Here is a 26,015-nt window from a genome sequence, read left to right as displayed (position 1 = left end):
TGGGTTTCTTATTATGTTGGAGGATTACTAATTGTTTGAGGTTTATCTCTCATTCCCTTAAAGGATTGAGTGAGAAAGAGTTATTTGAATCAATCCTTCTTACTTGGAATCCCCTATGGACGACAAAGGGCCCTTATCTGTTGGCATGGGCTCTCTTGACTCCAACCCCTTGCAATTATCTCCATTAAGTTGAGTGGTGACAAATATCTTCAATGGGCGTGATCTGTAAAAGTATTCTTAGGAGCCCGTGAGAAGTTGTCGTATATTTTGGATGATCCTCCAAGCTCTACATATGCTACCTACAAGTCTTGAACAAAGGCGAATTATCAAGTCATTGCATGGTTGTTGAATAGTATGGATTCTTCGATTAGCCACTCAGTGATGTTTTTATCATCCGCTAAAGGCATTTGGGATACGCTTCATGATATGTTCTTGAAGTCTCAGAATTTTTCACAGGTATTCCATCTTATTCAAGAAATTGGTCGGTTCCAACGAAACTCAAGATCATTAAAAGATTACTATTCGACACTTCAGGGCATGTGGGATGAGTTGTACCTCTATCAGCCTCTTCCTTCCAAATGTAAAGAGGATCATGAACATGCCCATAAGCAGCGGGATGATACTCGTATCATGCAGTTCCTAACCGGGTTAAACTCCAATTATCTTCATGCTTGAGATCAAGTTGCTATGCAGGATCCTCTTCCCCGCTCTTCCTTCCCATTCATTTGTACCACTAGAGCGTTTGGCACATCTTGCTGGCGATCAATCTTTTATTCTTCTTAGCCTTCAAGCACAATCCTTGAGTTTAGGGTGCATTTTTTGTTATGGTGGTTATGGTAGAGGCCACGAGGGAGATCGCAGTTGTGGCGGTCAAAATCTTCATAGTCGTGGTGGATGTGGACGAGGATGTGATGGTTCCTGCATTTGTTTGCATCGCGGTGGAACCAATAACACTATCGATTGTTGTCGGCAGCTCCACAATCGTCCTACGTGTGCCGCTACTTCTGTTGCTTCCACAGTTGCTCCTATGGGACAGTCTTCCACCCCGACAATTGAGTAGTCTTCTTCAGGGGAGTCTCTCATCATTTCTCAGGCTGCATATAATGCCCTAATGCGGTTTCATGTTCGTGATATTCCTAAGCCTTCTCACGCAGCTTCGGCCTAGTCAAGTACTGCTCTTCTTGCGTCACCCTCTCCTAACTCCTGGGTCATAGACTCTGGAGCTTCCTCCCATATGACTGGTAAGTTACAACTCTTTTCCTCTTATTTTCCTTCTCCCCACACTCAGTATGTCACAGTTGCAGATGGAACCCAAACTCCCATCTTTGGGATTGGTTCCATCTCTCTTTCTCCTTCCTTGCCTCTGTCCTCAGTCTTGCATGTGCCTCGTTTTCCATTAAACTTAGTCTGTTAGCTCTCTTACTAAATCATTAAAATTTTCCATTACCTTCTTCCCTTCTTATTGTTTGTTCTAGGACCTACGGATGAAAAGAGTGATTGGTGGGGGCATAAGCGAGGCGTTTATCTTCTCGATGATACACCCGTTGCCGCTTCTAGTACCCTTTCTCTGAATTAAGAGTCCATGACACGGTGGCACTGCCGCTTAGGCCATCCATCAATAGCTAGATTGAGAATTTTGTTTCCCTCCTTATCTGTCATTAAACCATTATGTTGTGATATTTGTGAATTGTCTAAACATCATCGTGCTACGTTTCCTCCTAGCTCTTCTGGGAAGAAACATAAACCTTTTATTCTGGTCCACTTAGATGTCTGGGGACCATCTTCGGTTACCTCCACTTTTAGATTTAGATATTTTGTCACCTTCATTGATGATTATTCACGCATGACTTGGGTTTATCTTTCGAAATCTAAAAGTGATGTGTTTGATGCGTTTAAAGTATTTTATCATGAAGTGTGCACTTAGTTTTAATGTTCCATTAAAACCTTCTATTATGATTTTATTTTTTTTGGGGGGGGAACATGTTTACTGCATTTTTGTCCTTCTCGCAGGAGCATGTTATTTTATCTCAGATGTCATGTGCTCTCACACCTCAACAAAACGGTATCGTAGAACGAAAGGATCGTCATCCTCTTAAAATTGCTCACACCCTTCACCTTGGTACGCACCTACCTAAACATTTTTGGGGTGATGCTCTTCTAACTGCTACTTTTCTTATTAATCGTATACCCTCACATATCTTGTCTTACAAATCTTCATTTACTATATTGTATCCTCATGACAATCCATTTCCTCTACCACTTGAAGTTTTTAGTTGCACATGCTTTGTTCAAAATTTGGATGGAAGTAATGATAAACTTAGCCCCAAGGCAATTAAATGTGTCTTCTTAGGGTACACTCAAAGTCAGAAAGGGTATAAATGTTATGACCTCTTGACTCGCAAGAAATATGTCTCTGCTGATGTAACCTTCTTTGAGGATGTTTCTTTTTTCTCAGCTCCAGCTCAATCCCTCTGTGATCCTCCTAGGAGTTGGGGGGAACATGACTCTTATCATATTCCTCTTTCCATTAGTGATCACGAGGAAACTCCTCTCTCCTCTGTTCAGCATCCTGTTGGTGATTTGGGTGACCCGAAGCCTCTGCGGGTGTATCATCGTCGAGATAGATCTTCACACGCTCAACCATCCACCCTTCCACTCACTTTGGATGTTGGCTAAGGTGACTCCTACCTAGAGTTTGGATCTCCCAATTGCCTTGCGCGAAGGGTCACGATCTTGTACTCAACACCCCGTTAGTAATTTCGTTTCATATGATCATCTTTCATTGCTTTTTCATTCGTTTGCAGCTTCTCTTTAATCATAGACTATTCCTTGGTCTCTCACATGCTCTTCAAAGTCCTGACTAGACAAAGGGGATTATAGAAGAAATGTCTGCTCATGAGAAGAATCATACTTGGGAGCTTGTGCCTCTTCCTTTAGGGCATAAACTTGTTGGATGTCGATGGGTTTACACGATCAAGTTCCTTCTAGACAACTCCATTGATAGCTATAAAGCCCGTCTTGTTGTTAGAGGCTACATGCAGATTCATTGTGTGGATTACTTCGAGACATTTTCTTTGATGGCTAAGTTTAATTCTATTCACGTTGTGATCTCCTTGGCAGTTAATTTATCCTGGCCCTTGTTTCAACTTGATTGTAAGAATGCATTTATCCATGGGGAACTGATGGGGACATCACGCGCATGCACGCCGCCCCCGACGCACGTACGGAAGGAGAGGGAGGGCCCCACCGTCGATCTGGCTCGGTGAGGACGTCCAGGGAAGGCCTCCTAGTTAGAAGACAGAGTTTTGGTTCATTAGAGTGGGCCCGATAATCAAGTAAAGCCCATCATGGGATCTCATGATCGGAGCCCACTAGTCGGATTGATTTCATATTTTAGGTTTTGATTATTTATGTTTTTTAGAATATCATGAACGCTTTAGATTTCTTTGATTAGTTTTTATTTTGGTTTACTTTATAGTCAAGTTATAGGTTGCGCACATGGCGCGAGTTTTGGGGTATAAAGTTTTCTTATAAATAGGCATCCCTTGTAGTTCTTTTGATTCATTGAAGTTTAATAAAAATTCCTACAAGTTTTTTTCTACTCTCTGAGTTTCTGAGTTGTGGAAATTTTCAAGTGAGTGCGAAGCCCTCCCTTTTCGAAGGGCTAACTACCGTGGTGCGAAGCCACATCTATCCTCATTCGCCCCTACCCCCTTCCATCCATATATCTCACCTTCTACAGCCATCCTCGCCTCGAATCCATTAGTTTTGCAGCGGATCTTCTCCCTACAGCCTGTTTCCAAAATATGGCCCTGCAGGAGGGCTGAAACTTCGGCAGAGCACCGCGCACAGCCCGTAGCTCGGATCGCCCTAAAACTTTGGGGGTTTGGAGCCCACCCCTGGCCAACCAGGGCCAACGAATCGGTTTCCGGGTGTGGGACCGGCTCGCACGTGCAGCTAGGCTAGTGCGCACCTGCGCCAGGCCCTGGCTCGCTGTCCACTCGCGGGAATTGTCTCCCGGTTCAGGTTTTCTCTTATTTTCCCCTTTTAATACCTATTTTCATAAACCCTAACCCTAGATTGCATTACCCTTAATTTATTTGCCTTTTTTTCACCCTAGTGTTCCTTGAGTTGAAATTAGTGAATCCCTTGGATTAGGGACTGATTACTGTGCATGTGTGGATGATTATTTCTTATCTTTGAGTATCATTTGGCTCATAATTTTTATTGATTCAGCCCTAACATGTGTAGGCCTGGACCCGCATAGATTCTCCTTAATTGAAGTTTGGACTTTCATGTGGGATATAGAATTTGTGTAATTGTTTTTGAACTAATGTGATCTTAAGCCTGAAATCTCACACATCATATTTGAATTTCATGTCCTGCATCAGGACCTTGCAGAGGAACTCTACATACATCAACCTCCAGGCTTTGTTGCTTCCCATAACCCTGCGCTTATATGTCAGTTGAAGAAGACCTTTATGGACTCAAACAATCCCCGCGTGCATGGTTCGAAAAATTTAGTCAGGCTCTCATGGAGTTCGGCTTTGTTTGTAGTGATGCCGATCATTCCCTCTTTATATGTCGTCAATCGACAGGCATCATGGTTCTCATTATGTAAGTGGATAATATTATTTTGTCTGGTAGTGATTCGGTTGGAATGTGGGAGGTCAAAGAATTTTTGAAGACCAAGTTTGAAATCAAGTGTCTTGGTCCTATTCGCTACTTCCTACGAATTGAAGTTAGTCGCTCCTCATTCGGGTTGGTCTTGTCACAATGAAAATATGCGTTTGATCTTCTCATGGAGACCTACATGCTAGGATCCAAACTCACTACCACCCCCATGGATACTTCGCAGAAGCTTCGGCCAGATGATGGTGCTCTCCTTTTTGATCCCGGGATGTATCAATGACTTGTAGGCCGGCTCATTTACCTGGCTATTACTCGCCTAGATCTCTCCTTTGCAGTGGGCGTTGTTAGCCAATTCATGCAAGCTCTCCATGCTTCACATCTCACGGTTGTATACCGCATACTTCGGTATCTAAAATCAACCCCAAGTCTCGGTCTCCACTTTCATTTGCATGGTCATCTTCATCTTTCTAGCTATTCTGATGCTGATTGTGCAGGCAATACTTACGATTGCTACTTTACATCCGGCTTCGTTACCTTCCTAGGTGGCAATCTTATCACATAGAAGAGCAAGAAGCAACCGATTGTTGCTCAGTCCTCAACTGAAGCAGAATATTGTGCTATGGCTCATGTGACGTGTGAGCTCGTGTGGCTTCGCACACTTCTTGAAGAACTTAGCTATCTTCCTTGACTCCTATTCCTCTTCATTGTGACGACCAAGCGGCCATCCATATTGCTTGTAACAAGGTTTTCCACAAGCAAACCAAGCATATTGAGGTCAATTGTCACTTTATTTGGGAGAAAGTTGCCTCAAAGGAAATCATCACCCATTTTGTTCAATCTGGGAATCAACTTACTGATGTTCTTACAAAGTCCTTGAGTCGAGATGCTCTTCATCATGTTCGTGACAAATTGGGCATGATCAACATCTATGCTCCAACTTGAGGGGGAGTCTAGAGAGTGTTAATGTATAGTGTGTGTGGTTAGTAGCTCTTTTAATGTAAGTGCATGTGCACACTTTCCTCTTCTCCTACAGTGTACTATATGCTCTATTCTAATAGAACATTGTGTTAGGGCATGTTGGCTAACACAACATTTCCCCCAAACTCTCTTCTTTCCTCTTCTTCTCTCTCACTCCTCTTTTCTCCACATTATAATCATCAAATCATCTTCTACTCTAAACGGGGAGCACGATCTTCTTCCAATTGGTCCAATGCAGCTTTCTTCTCCCATCTGCCCAGTCCCAGAAGAAGTCTGTAAAATCTTTTTGTAAAGACTTGAGAATACGTGCAAGGACATCAGTGGCAGCCAAGGTATGGACAACGATGCTGCCAAGGACATTGTTTAGCAACAATCTTTTAGCTGCCTGCGTCAAACATCTTTCTTTCCACCCTGCTATCCTCGAGCGAATGCGGTCTAACAATGGTTGAGACAAAACACAGCGAGCCCTACCTTTGGCAATTGGGACACCCAGGTACAACGATGCGACGACGATCTGGAGATACCAACAACTCTTTCTTTGTTCCTGGCTCTGGCTGCAAATAGCTTGTCAGAAGTGAAGCACACACTCTTCAACATGCTGATACTCTGAGCCAAAATGGCTTGAAATTTGATCAGGAATTCATTCAACACCCACAGAGAATTGTTGCTGCCATTAGTAAAAATAATTGTGTCGTTTGCGTACAGTAAATGGGAGACCAACAGACATCCCCTACTCACATTAAAGGGCTTGCAGTGCCTCCTTTCAATCGGCATCCTTAAAGCTCTACTAAAAGCTTCTGCAGCAATAATGGGAAGACTTGGCGAGATGGGATCCCCCTTTCTTAACCCACACGACGAGTTGAAATAGCCACACACAACTCCATTGATCAACACAGAAAACTAGCTATTAGACCAGCACTTCTCCACTAGCTGCACCCACTCCATGCTGAAGCGAATTTAAGCAGGGCCACTTTGAGAAAAGCCCAATTCACATGGTCATATGCCTTTTCCAAGTCAAGCATCAAAATAATATTGCTCCCTCTCACTTTTCTACCAATATCCCTATACAGCTCCTGGACCAGCGCTATGTTTTCTATGATTGAACGCCCTTGAATGAATGCACCCTGATCTTCCGAGATGACACTGGGAGGCAACAGGTTCAGCCTATTCAAAATAACTTTTGAAATTTTTATATATATATAGTTACATAGACTTATAGGATGATTGTCGGAAAACTTAGCTGCGGAAGAACTTTTCAGGATAAGGCAGATGAGAGACGACGTGAAAGTGCGAGGAAGATTCCCTCCTTTGAACAGAAACTTCACCGCTTTGAGGATATCGACTCCCACTATATCCTAGCAGCTACAAAAAAAGGCTCTCGAGAACCCATCAGGACCAGGTCCACTATCTTTTGGAATAGCCTCCGCCACCTAACTGAACTCCTCAAAGGTGGGCTCCGCAAGAAGACCTGCATTGTCCTCCACCGACACACATTTTGGAATATAGTGAGAAAATCTCCCACTGGATCGCAGGCTTCAGCTTCGAACATGGAAGAGAAGTACCTGATTGCACCCTCTTTAATCCAGTCTAGATCTGAAGAATTTTCGTTGTTTTCAAGCTGAATCTCGCAGATGGTTGCTTTCCTTGCTCTCTCACAAGCAATATTGAAGAAAATTTTCGTGTTCCAATCGCCTTCTTCTAGCCACATATTCCTTGATTTCTGCTTCCAAAATCTCTCTTCCATGAGCTCTAATTTGGCTAGTTCGTCTTTAAACTCATTAAGAGTGGCTAATTTGGCTAGTTCTTTTGGCCACATATTCCTAATCACTTATCTTGATGAAATGACTCTAAAAGTACATTCATCTCCACCATTAAATTGTTAATAACCAACAAAATCTTGGTGATTTGACAACCCAAGTTGTCAAATTGGTGATTTCTTAATTGTTATTTTCCAGCCCACTAGCATCATGACTAAGATAATGAGGATCTAGATTTCTCAACAATGACTTTCATGTGGTGGCAATGACCAGATCAATGGTTTTGATTGCCTTAGAAGCATGTAGTGTGTTTGTAATTGTTATTTTCCAGCCTAGCATCATGGCTAGGATAGTTAGAATCTAGATTTCTTAGCAATATGACCTTCATGTGGAGGATGGCCACATTGATGGTTCCGATTGCCTTAGAAGCATGCCATATGTATGGAGCGGGTGTTGTAGGGAGCCGTCTCCATTTCCAAAGAGGCACTAGGAGGGTAGACTTCGGGTAAATTTAACATCAAGACTTTAAAACTACAAAAGAAAAGATTTATATGCCAAACCACGATTAGTATATTATTACTAGGCTTCATCTTAAAACAAGATGGTTATTAATAGAAACATTCAAAAAATGTATATAATTACGACATATATCAACATACCGTAAGTCCCTCACAGGTATCTTCCATGCACACAATTTCATCAAGTGCACCAACGACACCTCGGGAATCATCTTGAACCATTCGCCTTGAATAGACCAAAGGGGATAATCAACTTAAAATGGCTATAATGAAAATGAAATGACTATCGTAAAGAATAATTGGCAGAATAGGAGCACTTTAACAATGATATCTCATGGAAATTAAACCTATGAAGCATGAGCTCTAGTTCCCCATCTTGAATGCTGGCACCTCCAATGGCACGATCAACCAAGACTGAGAGCTCTGACTTCCCATCCAACATATATATTCCAAGGCTAATCTGACATTTTTTTTTCGATAATATTAGTGGAGGGCATGATGTGAATTTTTTGTGGAAGTTAAGTAGAATTTCATTACCATCCAAGAAAGGGAAAAAGCCAAACAAGCTACATGGAAAGAGAAGAAAAAGGGCAGTTAGCCCCAAATGCTTATAGTCAATAAAAACAACGATGATGTGGATTTTATTGCCAATAAAAAAATGCTTACAGTCATTAAATTATATATCACATTTTTTACAACATAGTGTGGAACATTTCAAAAATATTTGTAGAAGACTAAATGAAGACTGAGGCAGAAATGTATTCATAATCAGTTGGTTCTACGGTAAAAAATAAATGACATTTGATGCACAATGTTCAGTGAAACGGATACAGACTCATAAATTTCTTATCACAGTTGGTGCTAAGGTCCTTATATGGGCCTTTGTTCCATTTAGGTAAGAAAAAAAGGAACTAGATTAATATATATATATATATATATAACAATAAAATTAAACAACATAATTCCCTAAAACGGCTGTAGCAAACATCCGAATAATGGCATGCTATAAAACTGGATTATAGTTATACCAAGATCAAGCTAATGAATAAAAGAGCAAGAAAATGATGTTATGTTTCTGATATATCAAGGATAAATTCTTAAACCTTTTTTAATTTGTATTAAAATATACATTCTATAGGAGAGTGGAAAAAAGATCTAGATGAAAATTCACAACAATACCTATAGTGAGATAGGTGTCCCATGCCTCTTATTGAACAATTACCCTCAAAAATTGGGCTTGTGCATCGATAAGGTGTTTCAATACCAATGCTCCAAAAGAATTTGTTAGTATTCTAGAATGGCAAGGGCTTTCATCATTGAAGATCGTGTATTCATTTTTAAAATTATTATTCACCATTCCATTACTTGAAAGTAATGCAAGGGCATTTTCACACCGGGCTCGAGTGGGGTCGCCGGTGGGATGCAGGGTGGGCACATTGTTGTCATGTGCGGTCGCATATGCGAATATGCGATCGCATATGTGCATATATTTGGCCCGATCGCATATGCGGCAGTGGTATATGTGATCACTGCACATATGGGATAACATATGCCACATGTGCCAGCATATGCGATCGCATATGCGATGTATGTGATCGCATATTGCATATGCGATCGCATATTGGCCAACGGTCAAATTTCTGACCGTTTTTTGACCTTTTTTTTTTTTTTTTTTTTAAATCCGGATTTTTACTCTATATATATGCATTCTAAGCATTCCTACTTACAAAAAAAAGCTCAAACTCTCTCTCTCTATTCTCTATTTCTCTTACTACATCCTCTCTTACTAAGCACTTTACATTTTACAAATTACAATCTACATTCTACATTCCATCCACTCCTCTCCAACCATATTCCATTTCCATATTTCTTTTCTTTTCTTTTCTTTCAACTTTCAAGAATCAAGAAGGTACAACAAGAATCAAGAATCAAGAATCCAAGATACATGATACATGATACATCATTCATACTATCCATATTCAAGAATCAAGAATCAAGATTCAAGATCAAGAGTCAAGAGACTCCCCACTCCTCTAGTCCTCTCCAATCTCCATCCACTAAGTTTTCTAAGTTCTAAGTTCTAAGTTCTAAGTTTCTAATTCTAAGTTTCTAACAACTTCTTTCTATCATTTTTTTTTTTTTAATATTTTGTTTGTTAATTGATTTGTTAGTTGTTACTTTCTTAATTGTTAGTTGTTACAAGACAACTTACAAGTTTGAAGTTACAACTTACAACTTACAAGTGAAGTGACAAGACAAGTTACAACTTACATTACAAGACTACAAGTTACATCTTATTCTTACAAGTTACAAGTTACAACTTACAACAAGTTACAACAAGATTTCAAGATTACAAGTACAAGACTACAAGTTGAAGTTAGTCTAGTTACAATAAGATTTGAAGTTGGGAACCTCTTTTAGATTTGTTAGTTGTTACATTTGTAATTTTACTTTTATTTGTGTGTAAATCTCTCTCTCTCTCTCTCTCTCTCTCTCTCTCCTTTTCTCTTTCTACAAGTGTAAGTGTGTAACTCAACTCTCTCTTTTTCTCATTTTCTTTTCCCTCTTATTCTCCCTTTCTACAAGTATAAGTGTGTTAGTGTAACTCAACTCTCTCTCCCTCTTCTTCTCCCTTTCTAGTTTCTACAAGTGTAAGTGTGTAAGTGTAAGTGTGTAACTCTCTCTCTCTCTCTCCCAAGTCCCATCTCTTTAGGCTCTTTAGTACTCTTTACTCTTACGTACTCTCTTAGATCTACTTCTTTCTTACTTCTTAGTTCTTCTTCTTATACTTCTTAGTCGCTTACTTTACTTTTCTTTTTATTTGTAGTTTACTTTCTAGTTTCTAGTTAGTAGCTAGCTAGTTACTTTTTAGTGGTAATAATACACACACACCACCACTATCCACCATCATAATGTCTTCTTCCCAATCTTCCTCTTTGAAGCCCAAGTCGAATGACCCGGGTTGGAAGTATGGGCACTATCGTAGTGCTACCGAAAAGACTCACATAGTATGTGAGTTATGTGGGTTTGTGAGTTCCGATGGCATTGCAAGGCACAAGCAACACCTTGCGCATTTACCGGGGTCAAATGCAAAAGTATTCGACAAAATTACTCCAGAAATCCGAAGGGAGATCGTGGAGTATATGGAAAAACAATCAAGAAAGAAATACGATAGTACCCTACGTCAGGAGGAATATATGGAACAAGATGCATATGAAGATATAAATGTAGTTAATGTAGATGAAGCTAGTCCCACTCCCCCTACTTCAACAGGCCGGTCTAGACCACAAGTACAACCATCGAAAAGAGCCCGAGGGCATGGGCCCATAGATAGATGGTATAGACCACACCCCGAGGATGTAGTCAACCAAAGGGGTAGAGGGAAAGGGCCGGCTCAAACAACTTTAGAGAACCGGTATAAACAAAAAGATAGGAAAACCACAATTCAATATATTGCTAAGTGGTTTTACCAAACCGGCGTTGCTTTCAACGCCGTTAAATCGAAAAGCTTCAAGGTAATGATTGAGGCTATAGGTCAATTTGGACATGGGCTTAAACCTCCTTCATATAATGAAATGAGGGAGACATGCCTAAAAACTGAAGTTGAATATACACAATCCTTCATAGCTGAATATAGGGAATCATGGAAAATATATGGTTGTTCACTAATGGCCGATGGATGGACCGATAGATCCGGTCGGTCTCTCATTAACTTTTTGGTAAATTGTCCAGCTGGGACAATGTTCTTGAACTCAGTGGATGCGTCGGGCCATTCACACACAAGAGAATATTTGTTTAACTTACTAGATAGTGTAGTTGAAGAAATAGGTGAGGACTACGTTGTACAAGTAATTACAGATAACGCAGCCTCGTATGTAATGGCCGGTTGTCTTCTTATGGAGAAGAGGCGACGTTTATTTTGGACCCCCTGTGCGGCCCATTGTATTGATCTTATGTTAGAAGATATAGGTAGATTATTTATAAACGTGATTGCAAGGGCTAGAAGAATCACGATCTTTATGTACAAACACGCCCTTCTTCTCAGTCGAATGAGAAAACACATCGGGGGTAACTTGCTACGTCCAGCAGTCACCCGTTTCGCTACAGCCTTTTTAACACTACAAAGGCTACATACAAAGAAATCAGAACTTAGAGGCTTTGTAGTGTCGGCAGATTTTACAAGTGGGCCTTGGTCAAAGAAGGCTGATGGGAAACGGGTTCAACAAACGATTCTTTCTCAAAGTTTTTGGACTCAAGTGGTAAGGGCGTTAAAATCATCCGAGCCCTTAGTCTCTGTGTTGCAATTGGTGGACGGGGATGAGAAGCCCGCAATGGGCTACATATATGATGCGATGGAGAGGGCGAAAAATAAGATCATGGACCATTTTAACTATAGAGATCGTGATTACAGGCCAATTTTAGATATTATAGATAGAAGATGGGGCAGCCAAATGTCATCCCCATTGTATTCGGCTGCTTACATCCTTAACCCAGCCTGTTTATTCACTTCTGCTGATTCAGCAGAAGCACTAACTATGCATATGGTTGGATTTATTGATGTCTTGGAAAGAATGATTCCAGATAGAGGAGAACAGGACAAGATCTCAACTTTGCTGGACTTCTACACAAAAGGTGAAGGGATATTTCCAAGGGATATCGTAATAAGACATTGGACAATGAAATTACTCAGTAAGTACTTCTATGAATGAATGTTAGTGTACACTGTCAACCGTGTACTGAACTCTTACAAACAGTTTTTCTACAAAGTGTCTCTAAGAGATCTAACGATTCTAACATATACTTAAACTGTTTTTCTCAGCTGACTGGTGGGCTGCCTATGGAGTGGACCCAAACAGGAAGGATCCAGCTCTAAAGAAGCTGGCTATGAAAATTCTTGGACTCACGTGTTCTGTCAGTGGTTGCGAGCGCAATTGGAGCACGTTCGAGTCGGTAAGTAAAAGTTTAGATTGTTTAGTAATTGTTTTGTTTTTTTGTAAACTTTAATTTTTTAATAGCCTAAGCTAAATTAATTACCTAAATAGCTAATGTCAAATGCGCTTTCTTTCTTGCAGATTCATACCAAGAAAAGGAATCGCCTTGAGCAAAAAAAGCTCAACGACTTGGTTTTCGTTCAATACAATCAAAAATTGCGAGAACGGTTCCAAAGTAGGAAAGAAAGGCCCGGCTTCTTTGACCCTATCTGCTTAGATGAGTTGGATGCAGATAACGAGTGGCTCATAGAGACGGAGGACCCGGTATTTGTTGGAGAGGATCTGACATGGGCACAAGTTGAAGATGCCGCATATGGATTGACTCCTGGTGAAGGTAATAGTACTAGTACCACTCGAAGGCGAAGGATGGGGGGAAGCCGGGGGGCGAGTAGTAGCTGTCAACCCGTTGATGAGATTAAGGAGATTGAAGAAGCAGAAGGTGATAATGATGATCAAATTGAAGATCATCCACCATTAGATATTGATGAAGTATTAGTACGTACAGATGACGAAGAAACGGAAGAAGAAGAAGTGTATGTGGAAGAAGGTGAGACTCGAATGATGATGATGATGATGGTGGTGGTGGACCTGGTGGTGATGTGCCACAATGGATGCTAGATTAATGTATATCATAAATCATGATTATTGATTAGATAAATAATAAATACATAACTTCTTAATTTTGTTTAATGGTTGTCTCATAAGTCTAAGTGCGTTGATGTTGTCGATTGTTTGTTGATAACTTGATATTGAATCATTGATAACTTGATATATTATGTATTGTATCACTATCATAGTATCATGTACATGTAGTGTTGAATGTTGAATATGGATATTTGATATTTCATATTTCATATTTGTTAATTGTTATTGTTAAATGTAAGTATGTAATGTAACTACTAACTAAAATGTTAATTGTTAATGTTACTTAAGATCATTTAAGTTAATTATATTGTAATTTGTAAATTACTAAATTGTAAATGTATGATGTATGATGTATCAACTATCATGTATGGAGTATGGTTTTATTTTTATTTTTACTTAAATTAAATGTATTTCATGTCCCAATGACATATAATAATTTATTTTGATTTTTCTGATTTTTTTTGAATTTTTTCTGATTTTTTTTTTCATTTTTTGAAAAAATGCAGAAAAAAAAAATATATGCGACCGCATATGCGATTATGCGATTGTGCAATCGCATATGCGCACACGCATATGCAATCGCACAGGATCGCATATGCTGTTTGACAACATTGGGTGGGCAGGGCCCACGGGGGAGGTATCGTGTTCGAGACTCCTCACCGGGGATGATTAATGCGCATTTCACACCGGGCTCAAGTGAGGTAGCCTATGGGATGCAGGGACACTCGGGGTGGGCGGCCAGTGTAAGGCGGTACCCATGTGATTTGGGGCTCGCGAGGGGGGTTCGGTCGAGGTCTAAACCCATGAGATGTGGGGCCTGGGCTATGAGATAAAGGGATTAATTCGCCATGCTCTAACAGTTCGAGCATTTAGAGCAACTGGTTAATTGTTCTGCATCAAAAAGGGTATTTAATTCTGGGCACTCTTCCTTGTAAGAACAATCTCATTGATGTTCTTTCGCATCAATAAAATTGATGAGCTCTTTTATTTCTATTTCTATTTTTATTTTTTAAACATATAGGCCCTGACATGAGCCAACACGTGTATTAATTCATTTCAATAGGACCTTATATTCCGCCTTATAGGCAATTTTACCTGCCTGTCCCAAGCGTAGGTAAACGAGGTTTGATGTCAGGTTGGCAGCTCCTTGTCAAGCTTTTGCCAAGCTAACATAACAATGAATTCTGTTTTGGTGATTGGAGAAACAGGATTCAAGAAGCTAATCCCAAATAATTGGGATAAGACTATGAAGATGATAATGTCCACAACAACAATTTCTATGGCATCTTAATCTGTAATCATTGTTTACTTTTCTTTCTAAACAATTTAGAAAATATGGTAGAATTACTGGTTAGTATTCTAGCTACCAACCCAACAATAATTTCATTTCATACAAATTGCAAATTCATTTAAAAAGGTGACATCTTGAATTCCATCAATAGTCATATTTATTATATCCTATAAAACATATTACAAATTCTGAGTTCATTACAAAAATAATAAAAACATAACTAATAAAAGATGGTGGAAAAACAACTAAAAGAAGAAAATTATCAACTTCTGTATCAAAACTGTGGTAAATTTATGGACACGGCTATGTTTTTTGTTTAAAGAATAAAACACATTGCATTGTACTTTGTTGGTAATTATGTTTGTCCGAAAAGGACGTTAGCGGAGGTAGCAAGAAAATATTTGATGGCCTATGATTTAACTGAGGATATGGTCCTTGATAGAGCGGAATGGTGGAACAGGATTCGTGTAGTCGACTGCAATTAGTTGGAAAAACGGTTAGATGGTGTTGGCAGTGGTGATGATTCTATGCATTTGTTTCAAATGCTCCAACTATATCAAGAAATAAGATGAATATTTAGCATTATAATCTGAACGAGCTCTATTGTTGGCCTACATGATAGAGAATAACACATTTTTACAACCCAATTGTCAAAATAGTAAGGAAAAAAAAAAAACAAACACATGAAAATCTTATACTGTTCTTCTTTTGTTATCTTGTTATAATATTTAAATTTGTTAATCAATTACTCACATTTCTGTACAAAGCCAAATTGAAAAAATGAGCCCTTTAGAAATTGTTAAAATTTCACTTATTTTAGATTGTTATATGAATGTCATATCTGCAGCAGTGCAACTTAGGTTTCAAAAATAATAAGATAGAACATCCTTCCATGCGAAGTCTACGGTTGGAATTGGCAAATTGACCATTTGGCCAAAAAAAAACCAACAACTAAAAAGAGGCAAATTGGAAATTTTTATAGATTGTTTTCAGTTTTTTCATATGCTGACTTTGGAGGATAATATTTCTCTGTCTATATGCTCGAAACCTTTTTTTTTTTTTTTTCCATTTTGATAATGACAGGCATTTTTGGAGAAAAATAAGGGCAAGGTTCTACCCAACAGAATTAACCAATGTTTATAATATCGTTATCACATAATGTATCACTCCTTTGGGATACGGATACATATTGGTTATCGCATGGGATATATCGGTTGTATAGTACAATGTATCGCTGTTGTTGGCAAAAATGGGAACGTCGAAAAATTGGTCGAATTTTTCATGAAAAATTCAAGGATTGTTGAAAAAGACATCAATACACACTTAGAAATCAAAACATTACACAAAAAAAGTGCACATAATAGAGGTTTCCTTTGTATGGGGTCCTAATACATGCAGAGTCTAACTGAACTGATGCAAGTATATTTAAAATATATTCATATAATTTATAAATGTAAAAAGACATGTATGGAAACACAAACAATACATTTGAAAGCAAAATAAGAATCACTAGATCAGGTTACATACATGTTTGATTTTGTGTTTAGATACAAAGATTTGCGACTGATTTGCGAGAAATGAGAAATTTTGGTTTTTCCCAATTTTCTGCAACTTGCCCCATCTCCCCCAAATCTCGAAAATGAAGCTCCAAGTCCATGATTTTTCATTAAAAACATGAAGAATTATAGCTTGGTAACCATTTGACATTGATTTAATGTGATTTATAGCAAAAAAATGGATTGAAAATCGAAAATGCTCACCAGATCAAATAGGTGTGATGTATCGGCACTAGTGCATTTCGTATTGCACAGATGAGATACGAGATATATCGTGAGATATATTGGCTGATATTGTCGATATTTGAAACAATGGAATTAACCCATTTAATCACACCAAAAACTCACCCCACAATGAAGGCATAAGAAACTAAAAGATGAATACTGCTTTCTCATGTCATTGTCAATCAACTCATACACCAGAGATTATGTTTAAGAGTGAATTCTATGGTATGTGCTTACAGAAGAAATAATTGGGATGCACCTACTGTCGAGTAATATAAAGACTCATAGAATGTTGCCATCTCATTCACATAAATGACTACTCGATTAGAGGTTACTGATGCAGGAAAATTAGCCACTTGCTCTTAAAGCTCGAACTAATTGAGAGTGGCGAATCAATTCCTTTATCTCATAGCCCAGGCCCCACATTGCATGGGTTAGGAACTCAACTAAACCTCCTCGTGGTCCCCACTTCACATGGGTTCCGCTTCACATGGGCCACTCCACCCTAAGTGTGTCCCCGCATCCCATAAGCTACCCCACTCGAGCTCGGTGTAAAAATGCCCCCGCATCAATAATTAATGCAGGGGCATTTTCACACCAAGCTCGAGTGGGGTAGCATGTGGGATGAGGGGACACACTCGGGGTGGATGACTCGTGTGAAGCAGAACCCATGTGAAGTGGGGCCCACAAGGAGGGTTCAGCCGAGGTCCTCACCCATTGAATGTGGGGCCTGGCTTATGAGATAAAGGGATTGATTCGCCACTCTCTATCAGTTCAAGCTTTTAGAGAAAGAGGTTAATTGTCCCGCATCAGTTACAGTAGTTTAAGACAACATTAAGACATAGGGTATGTGAAACCATGCTACGGGGACATTCTAATTTCCAACTTGATTGTGATACTTGCCTGAGAAAATACAATCGTGTTTCGTAAACTACATAAGTAATGCCATTCCAAATTTGAATAATACAAACTCTTACTGGATAATAGTTTCCTGCTACAGGTTGAGTCACTTCGAGAGGCCAATCTGTCCTATAATCCCGCACCTGAAAGTAATAAAGTAATGATCAAGCAATTGGTATTTGTATCAGGACAAGTTAATATTTCAAGGAGCAGTAAAATCCACAGGAAACAACTTAATATTTATACAGGTACTAGACAAAAATCATTAAAGAAAAATAAAAGCAAAAACAACAAAATGACAGGCATAGTAACCCATTCTTAGATCCCAAAGAATGGGGTACTACAGAGGCTGTCAGCACCGGATTCCGTGACTAGGAATTTTGTGAGCTCGGTTCCCGAGTTTGGGGCGTGACACCCCCTACCTTGATGGCCAATAAAAAAGGAAGGGTGCTAGTCGTGGCTGAGCCCGCACAAGAGGAACAACTTGCAAATCACCAAGATTCATAGTCAGTTCCCCGGTCTTAGCCACCTTCGCTAGTAATTGCACAAAGGTCTCGAAACCGGAGAAGCCGACTCATCTTCCTCAAAAACCATATCGAAGCTTTAACCAGTAACATCGATCGGATTATGAGGTTGCTGGAGAGACAATGTACAATCCCCTCCGATCAGCAAGAAGAGTTGGAAGCATCAGTTGAAAAATCCCGCCAAGCAGTGATCAAAGTATTGGTATCGCTACAACAATGTTCGAAGTATCAGTATCGCATTACGTATCGCACCTATGGGATATGGATACGTATCGGTTATCACATGGGATATATCAGTTGTCTCGCATAATGTATCGTTGTTGTTGGAAACATGGGAAAACATTGGAAATCGGTAGATTTTTTCAATGAAATTTTGGTGATTGTTAAAAAAGACATCAATACACACTTACAAATCAAAACATTACAAAAAACAAGTGAATATAATGGGTTTTCTTTGTATGGGGTCCTAATCTATGTGTTGTCTAACTAAATTGATGCAAGTATATTCAAAGTTTATTCATATAATTTATAAATGTAAGAAGACATGTGGAAACACAAGCAATATATTCAAAAGCAAAAGAAGAATCACTAAATCAGGTTACATACATATTTGATTTTATGTTTGGACACAAAGATTGCAACCAATTTGCGAGAAATTAGGAAAATTTTATTTTATTTTTCAAAATTTCCCAGCTTGGTCCTTCTACAAATCTCAAAATCGAAGCTCCCAATCAATGATTTTTCATGCAAAACATGAAAAAACATGGATTTGTAACAATTTGACACTGATTTACCAAAAAAAAAGGATCAAAAATAAAGATTGCTTACCGAATAGAACATGCTGGATATATCGCATTACTCGTGCGTTTCGTATCGTAACAGGTGGGATACAAGAAATATCGTGGGATATATCAGCCGATATTGTCGATATTTAAAACACATGATACAAGTTTCGCTGGCCAGGGATACGAAAACAATATCGATATCACTGATAATATCGCTGATGACTGGAAATGCAGGGAAACATGGAAAAATGGTGGAATTTTCACCGAAACTTCAAGAGATGTTAAAATGTACATATTTGCATATTTAGAAATAAAACAATTGCAAAAAAGAATGCGTACATAACAAGTTACGTTTAATGGGGCCTTAAAAGCATGTGTTGTTGTAAGAAATCAGTCCAACCAACCCATCCGGCCTATTTAATCATCCAACCTTCCATCCAAACATCCATCAATATTGCATAATATCAACAACACATGATATTTCACAAAGAAATCAAAAATTGGAAAGGAAACAAAAGATTGTGGTCTCAATATCGCGCGTGTTGCGATATCAATAATATCGAGATATTATCAATTACAAATTGAACACTACATACAACCATGTGCCCATGAACAAAAAAAAAATTGAAATAATTTTTTTTTTTCTCATAAACAAAGTTTTGATGATATCAATACGTTGGCGATATCATTGAAATATCGTCGATACACATGATACAAGCATTACCTAGAATTTAGATAGTCGAAAATATTGATGATACATTAGTGATATTGATGCATTGGCAATACAAGCGACACCTAGATTTATATAGTTAAAAATATTGGCGATTACATTAGCGATATTGATATGTTGGCGATACTTATCGATACATTGCTAATACCCGGAATTTCTGATACTACCAGTGTTATCGGTATCACTGAGCTAGAGATAAAGATAATATCGGAGATATTTTGATAATATCGGAGATAATTCGAACACTGCTACCAGGAACCTATGCGTCCCGAGCCTCATGACATGAAAGCCTGACCAGGAGAAAGTGTAGACGTTCCCACACAAACCCTAGGAACCACTGAGCCCACTGAGTCAAACTTATGCATACATTAGAAAAAAGAAGGTGAGCTCGGCGTAAGGCCCCCAAGGTCACAACAGAAAATGAGGTCTCCTGGGGGGCAAAGATGAAAGAAATTCGAGATCAGCTCGAGGACATTCAACAAGCCTACCGAGCCAAAGCCCCAGCCTCTATCGACACCTTACTCGAACAAGCTGAACTACCGTTCACAGATGATATTATGCAAGCCCAACTGCCATCCAGATTCCGGATCCCTAAATAACTCCATATTCAAGTTTGGTGGATCCAACCGAGCATGGATGGAGCTCCATGGTTCCTCCAGGCCTGTAATGTGCAGGGCATTCTCCCAAACGTTAGTGGGGGCTGCTCGGAAGTGGTACAGGCACCTAAAACCTAAATCTATCGGCTCGTTCGCACAACTCAATAGGCCGTTTGCTACCTGATTTATTGGAGGAAAGGACGTAAGGAAACCTGCGACCAACCTCCTCATGATATCACAGAGAGAGGATGAACTCTTAAGAGACTATATTGTGCAGTTCAATGTTGAGGCTGTCCAAGTGGATGGTTACTCTGATCTGGTCGCCCTCACAGCCATGATGGCCAGTCTCAAACAAGGGAAGTTCCTTTCTTGATTGGAAAAAATCCCTTGACAACTCTTGCCAACCTTCTTAACCGAGCTCAAAAATATTTAAATGCGAAAGAGTTATTCAGCGCACATAAAGCCACTCGAAGCGAAAACAACTCGGCAAGAGACAAGAAATGAAAGGGAAGGAGGCGCTTGGTACAAACTCCAAGAGGAGAAAAGACGACAACTAGAGCAGTGGCACCCGATCCAGCCGGCCTTCGGAAAGCTAGTTCCACAAATACACCCCCTTGAATACCACACCAGAACAATTACTCATGGAGGTCAGGGACAAAAGAATCCTGAGGTTGCCAAACAAGATGAGAGCTAACCCCGATAAGAGAGACAAGAATAAATATTATCACTTTTACCGGCATCATGGTCATAACACAGCAGAGTGTTTCACCTCAAGTAGGAAACTGAATCTCTTATTCGGAAGGGACATTTGCGCGAATTCATTGACAAAGGCAAAGAAGATCGACCGGCTAGACAACAAGAGCGACGTGATGAGCAAGCCGACAATGAAGCAATAGGCGAAATATATACCATCTTTGGAGGACCCGTCGAAGGTGGTGACTCAAATCGGCCGCGCTGAGATCACGCTCAAAGTATGACCAACAGTGAAAGAGAATATCAAGTTTACCTTACTGGAAGACCTAGCAAGGAACCTAGGATGAATTCATACAGTCTCACCTTCACCGAAGACGATGCACATGGGCTTCAACATCCGCATGATGACGCCCTAGTAGTCGCCATGACTGTCGCTAATCACAAAGTGCATTGAATATTGGTCGACAGCGGGAGCTCAGCCAATATCATGGTCGCAACTGCTTTGATAAAATGGGAATCGGGAGGTCAAATTGCAACCCGTGTGAAGCCCCTTACTCGACTTTGCAAGGAGGTGACCTCCAAAGGACGTGTTCTCTTGCCCGTAAAAGCTAGCGAGGTTACTAACCAGGTCACCACTATGGTCGAATTTCTAGTAGTAGACTGCCCCTCGGTGTACAACGTTACCCTGGGTAGGCCATCTTGGACACGGATTTCCTACGAAAGCCTTTCGTAGGAAGTTCCTACACAATGATGCTGGGTGGGACCCACCGTTATTTTTGTGAGAAATCCACTCCGTCCATCCATTTTGTGAGCTCATTTCATGACATGCGACAAAAAATCAAGAGGATTCAAAACTCAAGTGGGTTGCACGAGAGGAGACAGTGGGTTTTTAGTGACAACCGTTTAAACATTCTACTAGCCATAAAAGTTTTGTATCAGCCTAAATTTGTTGTGTTTTCACTTCATCCAGGTGAGAATAACCTTATAAGTGGTTTGGATGACATAAAAACATCAAGGTGGAGCCCAGAAAGGTTTCAACGGTAGGAATTTCTTTCCTCAATTTTCCCTCTCGTGCGACCCACTTGAGTTTTGAATCCTTTTGATTTTTTGTCAATGTCATGAAACGAGTTCGCAAAACGGATGGACAAAGTGGATTTCTCACAAAAATAGCGGTGGGTCCCACTAAGCATCCTTGCGCAAGAACTTCCTGCGAAAGTCTTTCACAAGAAATCCTCATCCGGCCATCCTTTAATGCCATGTAAGCAATGGTATCCACCTATCACCTCGCTATAAAGTTCCCAACTGAGCACAAAGCCCGCTAGGTCAAAGGCAACCAACATAAAGCCTGACAATGCCAAAGACACAATGACAACAAGCAATGCAAATTACCTCTCTGGAGCTACGAGAAGAAACTATTGAAAGAGGGTCATTGGTGGAGGACATCATTGCGATACAGCTCTCCGAAGCTGACCTGTCCCGTACTGTTCAGGTCCAGTCATTACACAAGCCACAACTTCAAGCGGAAATAGCCAATCTACTGAGAGAACATGCCGATGTATTTGCCTGGTCCCACCAGGATATGCTTGGTATAGATCTAAGAGCCATGGTTCATCGACTGAATGTGGACCCCGACCATAAGCCTGTAGGAAGAAAAGGTGAGCATTCGACCTCGAAAGATATGCGGCAATCGGTGAGGAGGTTAGCAAGCTCCTTGAGGCTGGATTCATCGAATAAATACATTACCCCGATTGGTTGACCAATGTCGTGCTAGTAAAGAAAGCCAGTGAAAAATGGAGGGTCTGTGTACATTATACTAACCTAAATAAAGCTTGTCCGGAGGATAGTTTCTCCCTCCCAAGGATTGATCGGTTGGTAGACGGTACTGCCGGGCATGCACTCCCCAACTTCATGGACGCATATTCCAGGTATAATAAAATCATGATGGACGAACACGACAAGCCGAAACGTCCTTCATGACCAACAAAGGGTTGTACTACTACTGGGTAATGTCGTTCGGGCTGAAGAATGCTGGAGCGACGTACTAGCGCCTGATGAACAAAATGTTCACCAAACAGATTGGGAACACAATGGAGGTATATGTGGACGATATGCTCATTAAGAGTTCCAAGACAAGCAACCATGTAACAGGCCTGAAGAAGATGTTCGGAATCTTGAAAAAATGCCAAATGAAGCCGAACTCAAGCAAATACGCCTTCGGCGTCAGCTCAGGAAAGTTCCTAGGCTTCTTAGTCAATCAAAGGGGGATAGAGGCGAACCCTGACAAGATCCAAGCTCTCCTGGAAATGATCCCCCCCAGAACGACGAAAGATATTCAATGCCTAATGGGCAGAGTGGTAGCTCTAAATAGATTCGTCTCTCAGGCCACAGACAAATGCTTACCATTTTTTAAGCAGTTGAAAGTAAGTAAAAAAGCCAACCTAGACAGAAGAATGAGAGCAAGTGTTTCAACAACTCAAAAATACCTAGTGTCTCCATCATTGCTCTCCAAGCCAAAGCTCGAGGAGTTGTTGTATCCAATGTTCGAAATATCGGTATCACGTTACGTATCTCAACCTTGGGATACATATACGTATCAGTTATCGCATGGGATATATCGGTTGTATTGCGTACTGTATCGTAGTTGTTGGAAACATGGAGAAACATTGGAAATTGGTCGAATTTTTCAATAAAATTTTAGTGATTGTTAAAAAAGACATCTATACACACAAATCCAAACATTACAAAAAACAAATGCACATAATAGGTTTCTTTGTATGGGGTCCTAATCCATGCGTTGTCAAACTGAATTGATGCAAGTTCAAAGTCTATTGATATAATTTATAAATGTACGAAGACGTGCGGAAACACAAGCAATACATTCAAAAGCAAAAGAAGAATCACTAGATTAGGTTACATACATGTTTGATTTTGATTTTTTTGATTTTTTATTTTTCATTTTATTTTTTTTAAATTCCGCAACTCGATCCTTCTCCTCCAAATCTTGAAATTGAAGTTCCCAATCCATGTTTTTTCATGCCATGCAAAACATGAAAAATCATGGATTTGTAGCAATTTAACACTGATTTAACATGATTTACAAAAAAAAAAAAAAGGATTGAAATTTTTTTATAAAAAAAATGCAAACCGAATCAAACATGTGGGATATATCCCACTAGTGTGTTTCGTATCGCACAGGTGGGACACAAGATATATCGTGGGATATATCGGCCGATATCGTCGATATTTAAAACATTGGTTGTATCTAGCAGTATCGCCTATGGCGATCAGCTCGGCCCTAGTGCGAGAGGAAGAAAGCAAATAACTACCGTTTATTAAGTAAGCAAAGCCATGGTCGATGCGGAGACACGATACCCGGAAATAGAAAAGCTAGCATTCGCACTGATTGTTTCATCCCGAAGTTTCCGACCTTACTTCCATGCCATACTATTGTGGTCCCAACCAATCAGCCACTCTGTCAAGTACTGCAGAAACCTGAGGTGTCGAGGCGATTGACCAAATGGGCGATCGAGCTAGGCAGCTAGGTGAATTCACCATCACATAACAACCCAGAGCGGTGATTAAAGGACAGGTTGTCGCTGATTTTATCACTGAATTCATTTACTCCACCCCTTGGCAGCCAACCGAAGTCAAACAGAATGTCAAATCACAGGCGTGGACCCTCCACGTGGATGGGTCGTCGAATTCCCGAGGAAGCGAAGCAGGGTTGATCCTCGTCTCACCCGACCAAGCTAACACTGAATATGCTTTAAGATTCGGATTCTTGGCTTCCAATAGTGAAGTTGAATATGAAGCACTCCTCCCCAAGGTGTCCCGTATCGGTATCGGTTGGCGTAACGGTGCCTTCCGAAACCGATACGGATACGGGGGCGTAACAGCGATATGGGGGCATAATGGCCCGTAACGGCGCAAAAAAAATTTTTACCAAAAAAATATGAAAAAATATGGATTAAATTCGAAACATTCTAAGCATTCCAAATATGCATTCATTTATAAATTGGAACATGTTTATGGTGGTGTAACGGTCCACTCTTTGATGAGAAGTTGTATCAGACTGTCTGATGAATTTATGAACCAGATAACCTAAATTTGATTACAAAATTCATATATTTAATTTTCTAAAAATCTAATTTATATACTTAACAATTTGATATCATTTCTCCCAATAGTTCTTTTAAAAAATGAAATTAAATTCAAGTAGATCGCGTTGCCAATTTGGGGCTGACTTGGAGGACCAATCCATGCCCTAAATCAGCCTCAAATTCATGCAATTTATTGGCATTATCCCACTTGTGAATTGGCGGACATTTATTGGATAGTGAATCATGAAAAAAAAACCAAAAGGCCCTATTTTAAAAAATAAGCGTCCACAAATTAACAATTAAAACTATTCAAACAATTTGATTTTGGCATTTTGAGTTAGCAATTACAGTCCATAATTTAATTGGTAAATTTTAAGTTAATACATGTCTCGTGTACAATTTTTTAAGGGCCCGAATTAGGTAGGACTCAGAGTAGGTAGGACTCAGATTGTGAAGTGTAGCACACGAGTGTCAAAGTTTTTTGGACCCCACTCGTGATGAATGTGTTATATCCACACCGTCCATCCATTTTGCCAAATAATTTTAGGGCATGAGCCCAAAAATGAGGCAGATCCGAAGCTCAGGTGTACCGCACCATAAGAAACAATAATAATTAAATGACTATCATTAAAAATTTATCGGGGCTACAAAAGTTTTAGATCAAGCTGACATGTGTGTTTTCCCTTCATCCACGTTAGTGTGACCCTATTAACAGGTTAGATGGAAAATAAGCATTACAGTGGACCCTAAGAAATTTTTAATGGTGAGCATTCTATAACCATTGTTTCCTATGCTGTGGTCCACCTGAGATTTGGATCTTACTAATTTTTTGAATCATAATCTAAAATGATGTGGCAAAATGTATGGATGGCATGGATAAAATACAGACGGCATGGTGGGGCCCATGTGGCACGTATACAATTTTATTAAATTGTGCAACATGTTGCCTAACGCGTACCAGCCCATTCAATTGACGCAACCAATGTGGGTCTGATCATGAGGTATATGTTATATCTAAACTGTCCATTCATTTGACAAGCTCGTCTTAAGGCTCGACACGAAAAATAATATTGATCTAATTATCAAGTGGACCA

At 39.8% G+C, this 26,015-nt stretch overlaps 1 protein-coding gene across 15 annotated transcripts in view; it reads right to left on the bottom strand.

Moving 5' to 3' along the window:
* Positions 1–26,015, bottom strand: part of LOC131251328 (alpha-mannosidase-like) — a 150,827-nt gene that overhangs the window by 27,023 nt on the left and 97,789 nt on the right. For 10 of the 15 annotated variants that reach the window (XM_058252006.1, XM_058252001.1, XM_058251999.1 and 7 more), the window contains 3 exons: positions 17,571–17,636; positions 8,233–8,345; positions 8,027–8,111 (listed from right to left, as the gene is read on the bottom strand). The exons of 2 other annotated variants lie outside the window; for them this stretch is intronic. In XM_058252006.1, the coding sequence (XP_058107989.1) occupies positions 8,027–8,111; positions 8,233–8,345; positions 17,571–17,636 (264 nt within the window). The remainder of the gene's footprint in view (positions 1–8,026; positions 8,112–8,232; positions 8,346–17,570; positions 17,637–26,015) is intronic. 3 more of the 15 variants (XM_058252005.1, XM_058252004.1, XM_058252000.1) reach the window with 2 other exon arrangements.

This window comes from Magnolia sinica, chromosome 7, assembly GCF_029962835.1.
Source record: "Magnolia sinica isolate HGM2019 chromosome 7, MsV1, whole genome shotgun sequence".
NCBI lineage: Eukaryota > Viridiplantae > Streptophyta > Magnoliopsida > Magnoliales > Magnoliaceae > Magnolia > Magnolia sinica.
Note: the sequence above shows the minus strand (reverse complement) of the source record. Positions and strands in the feature narration are given on the sequence as shown.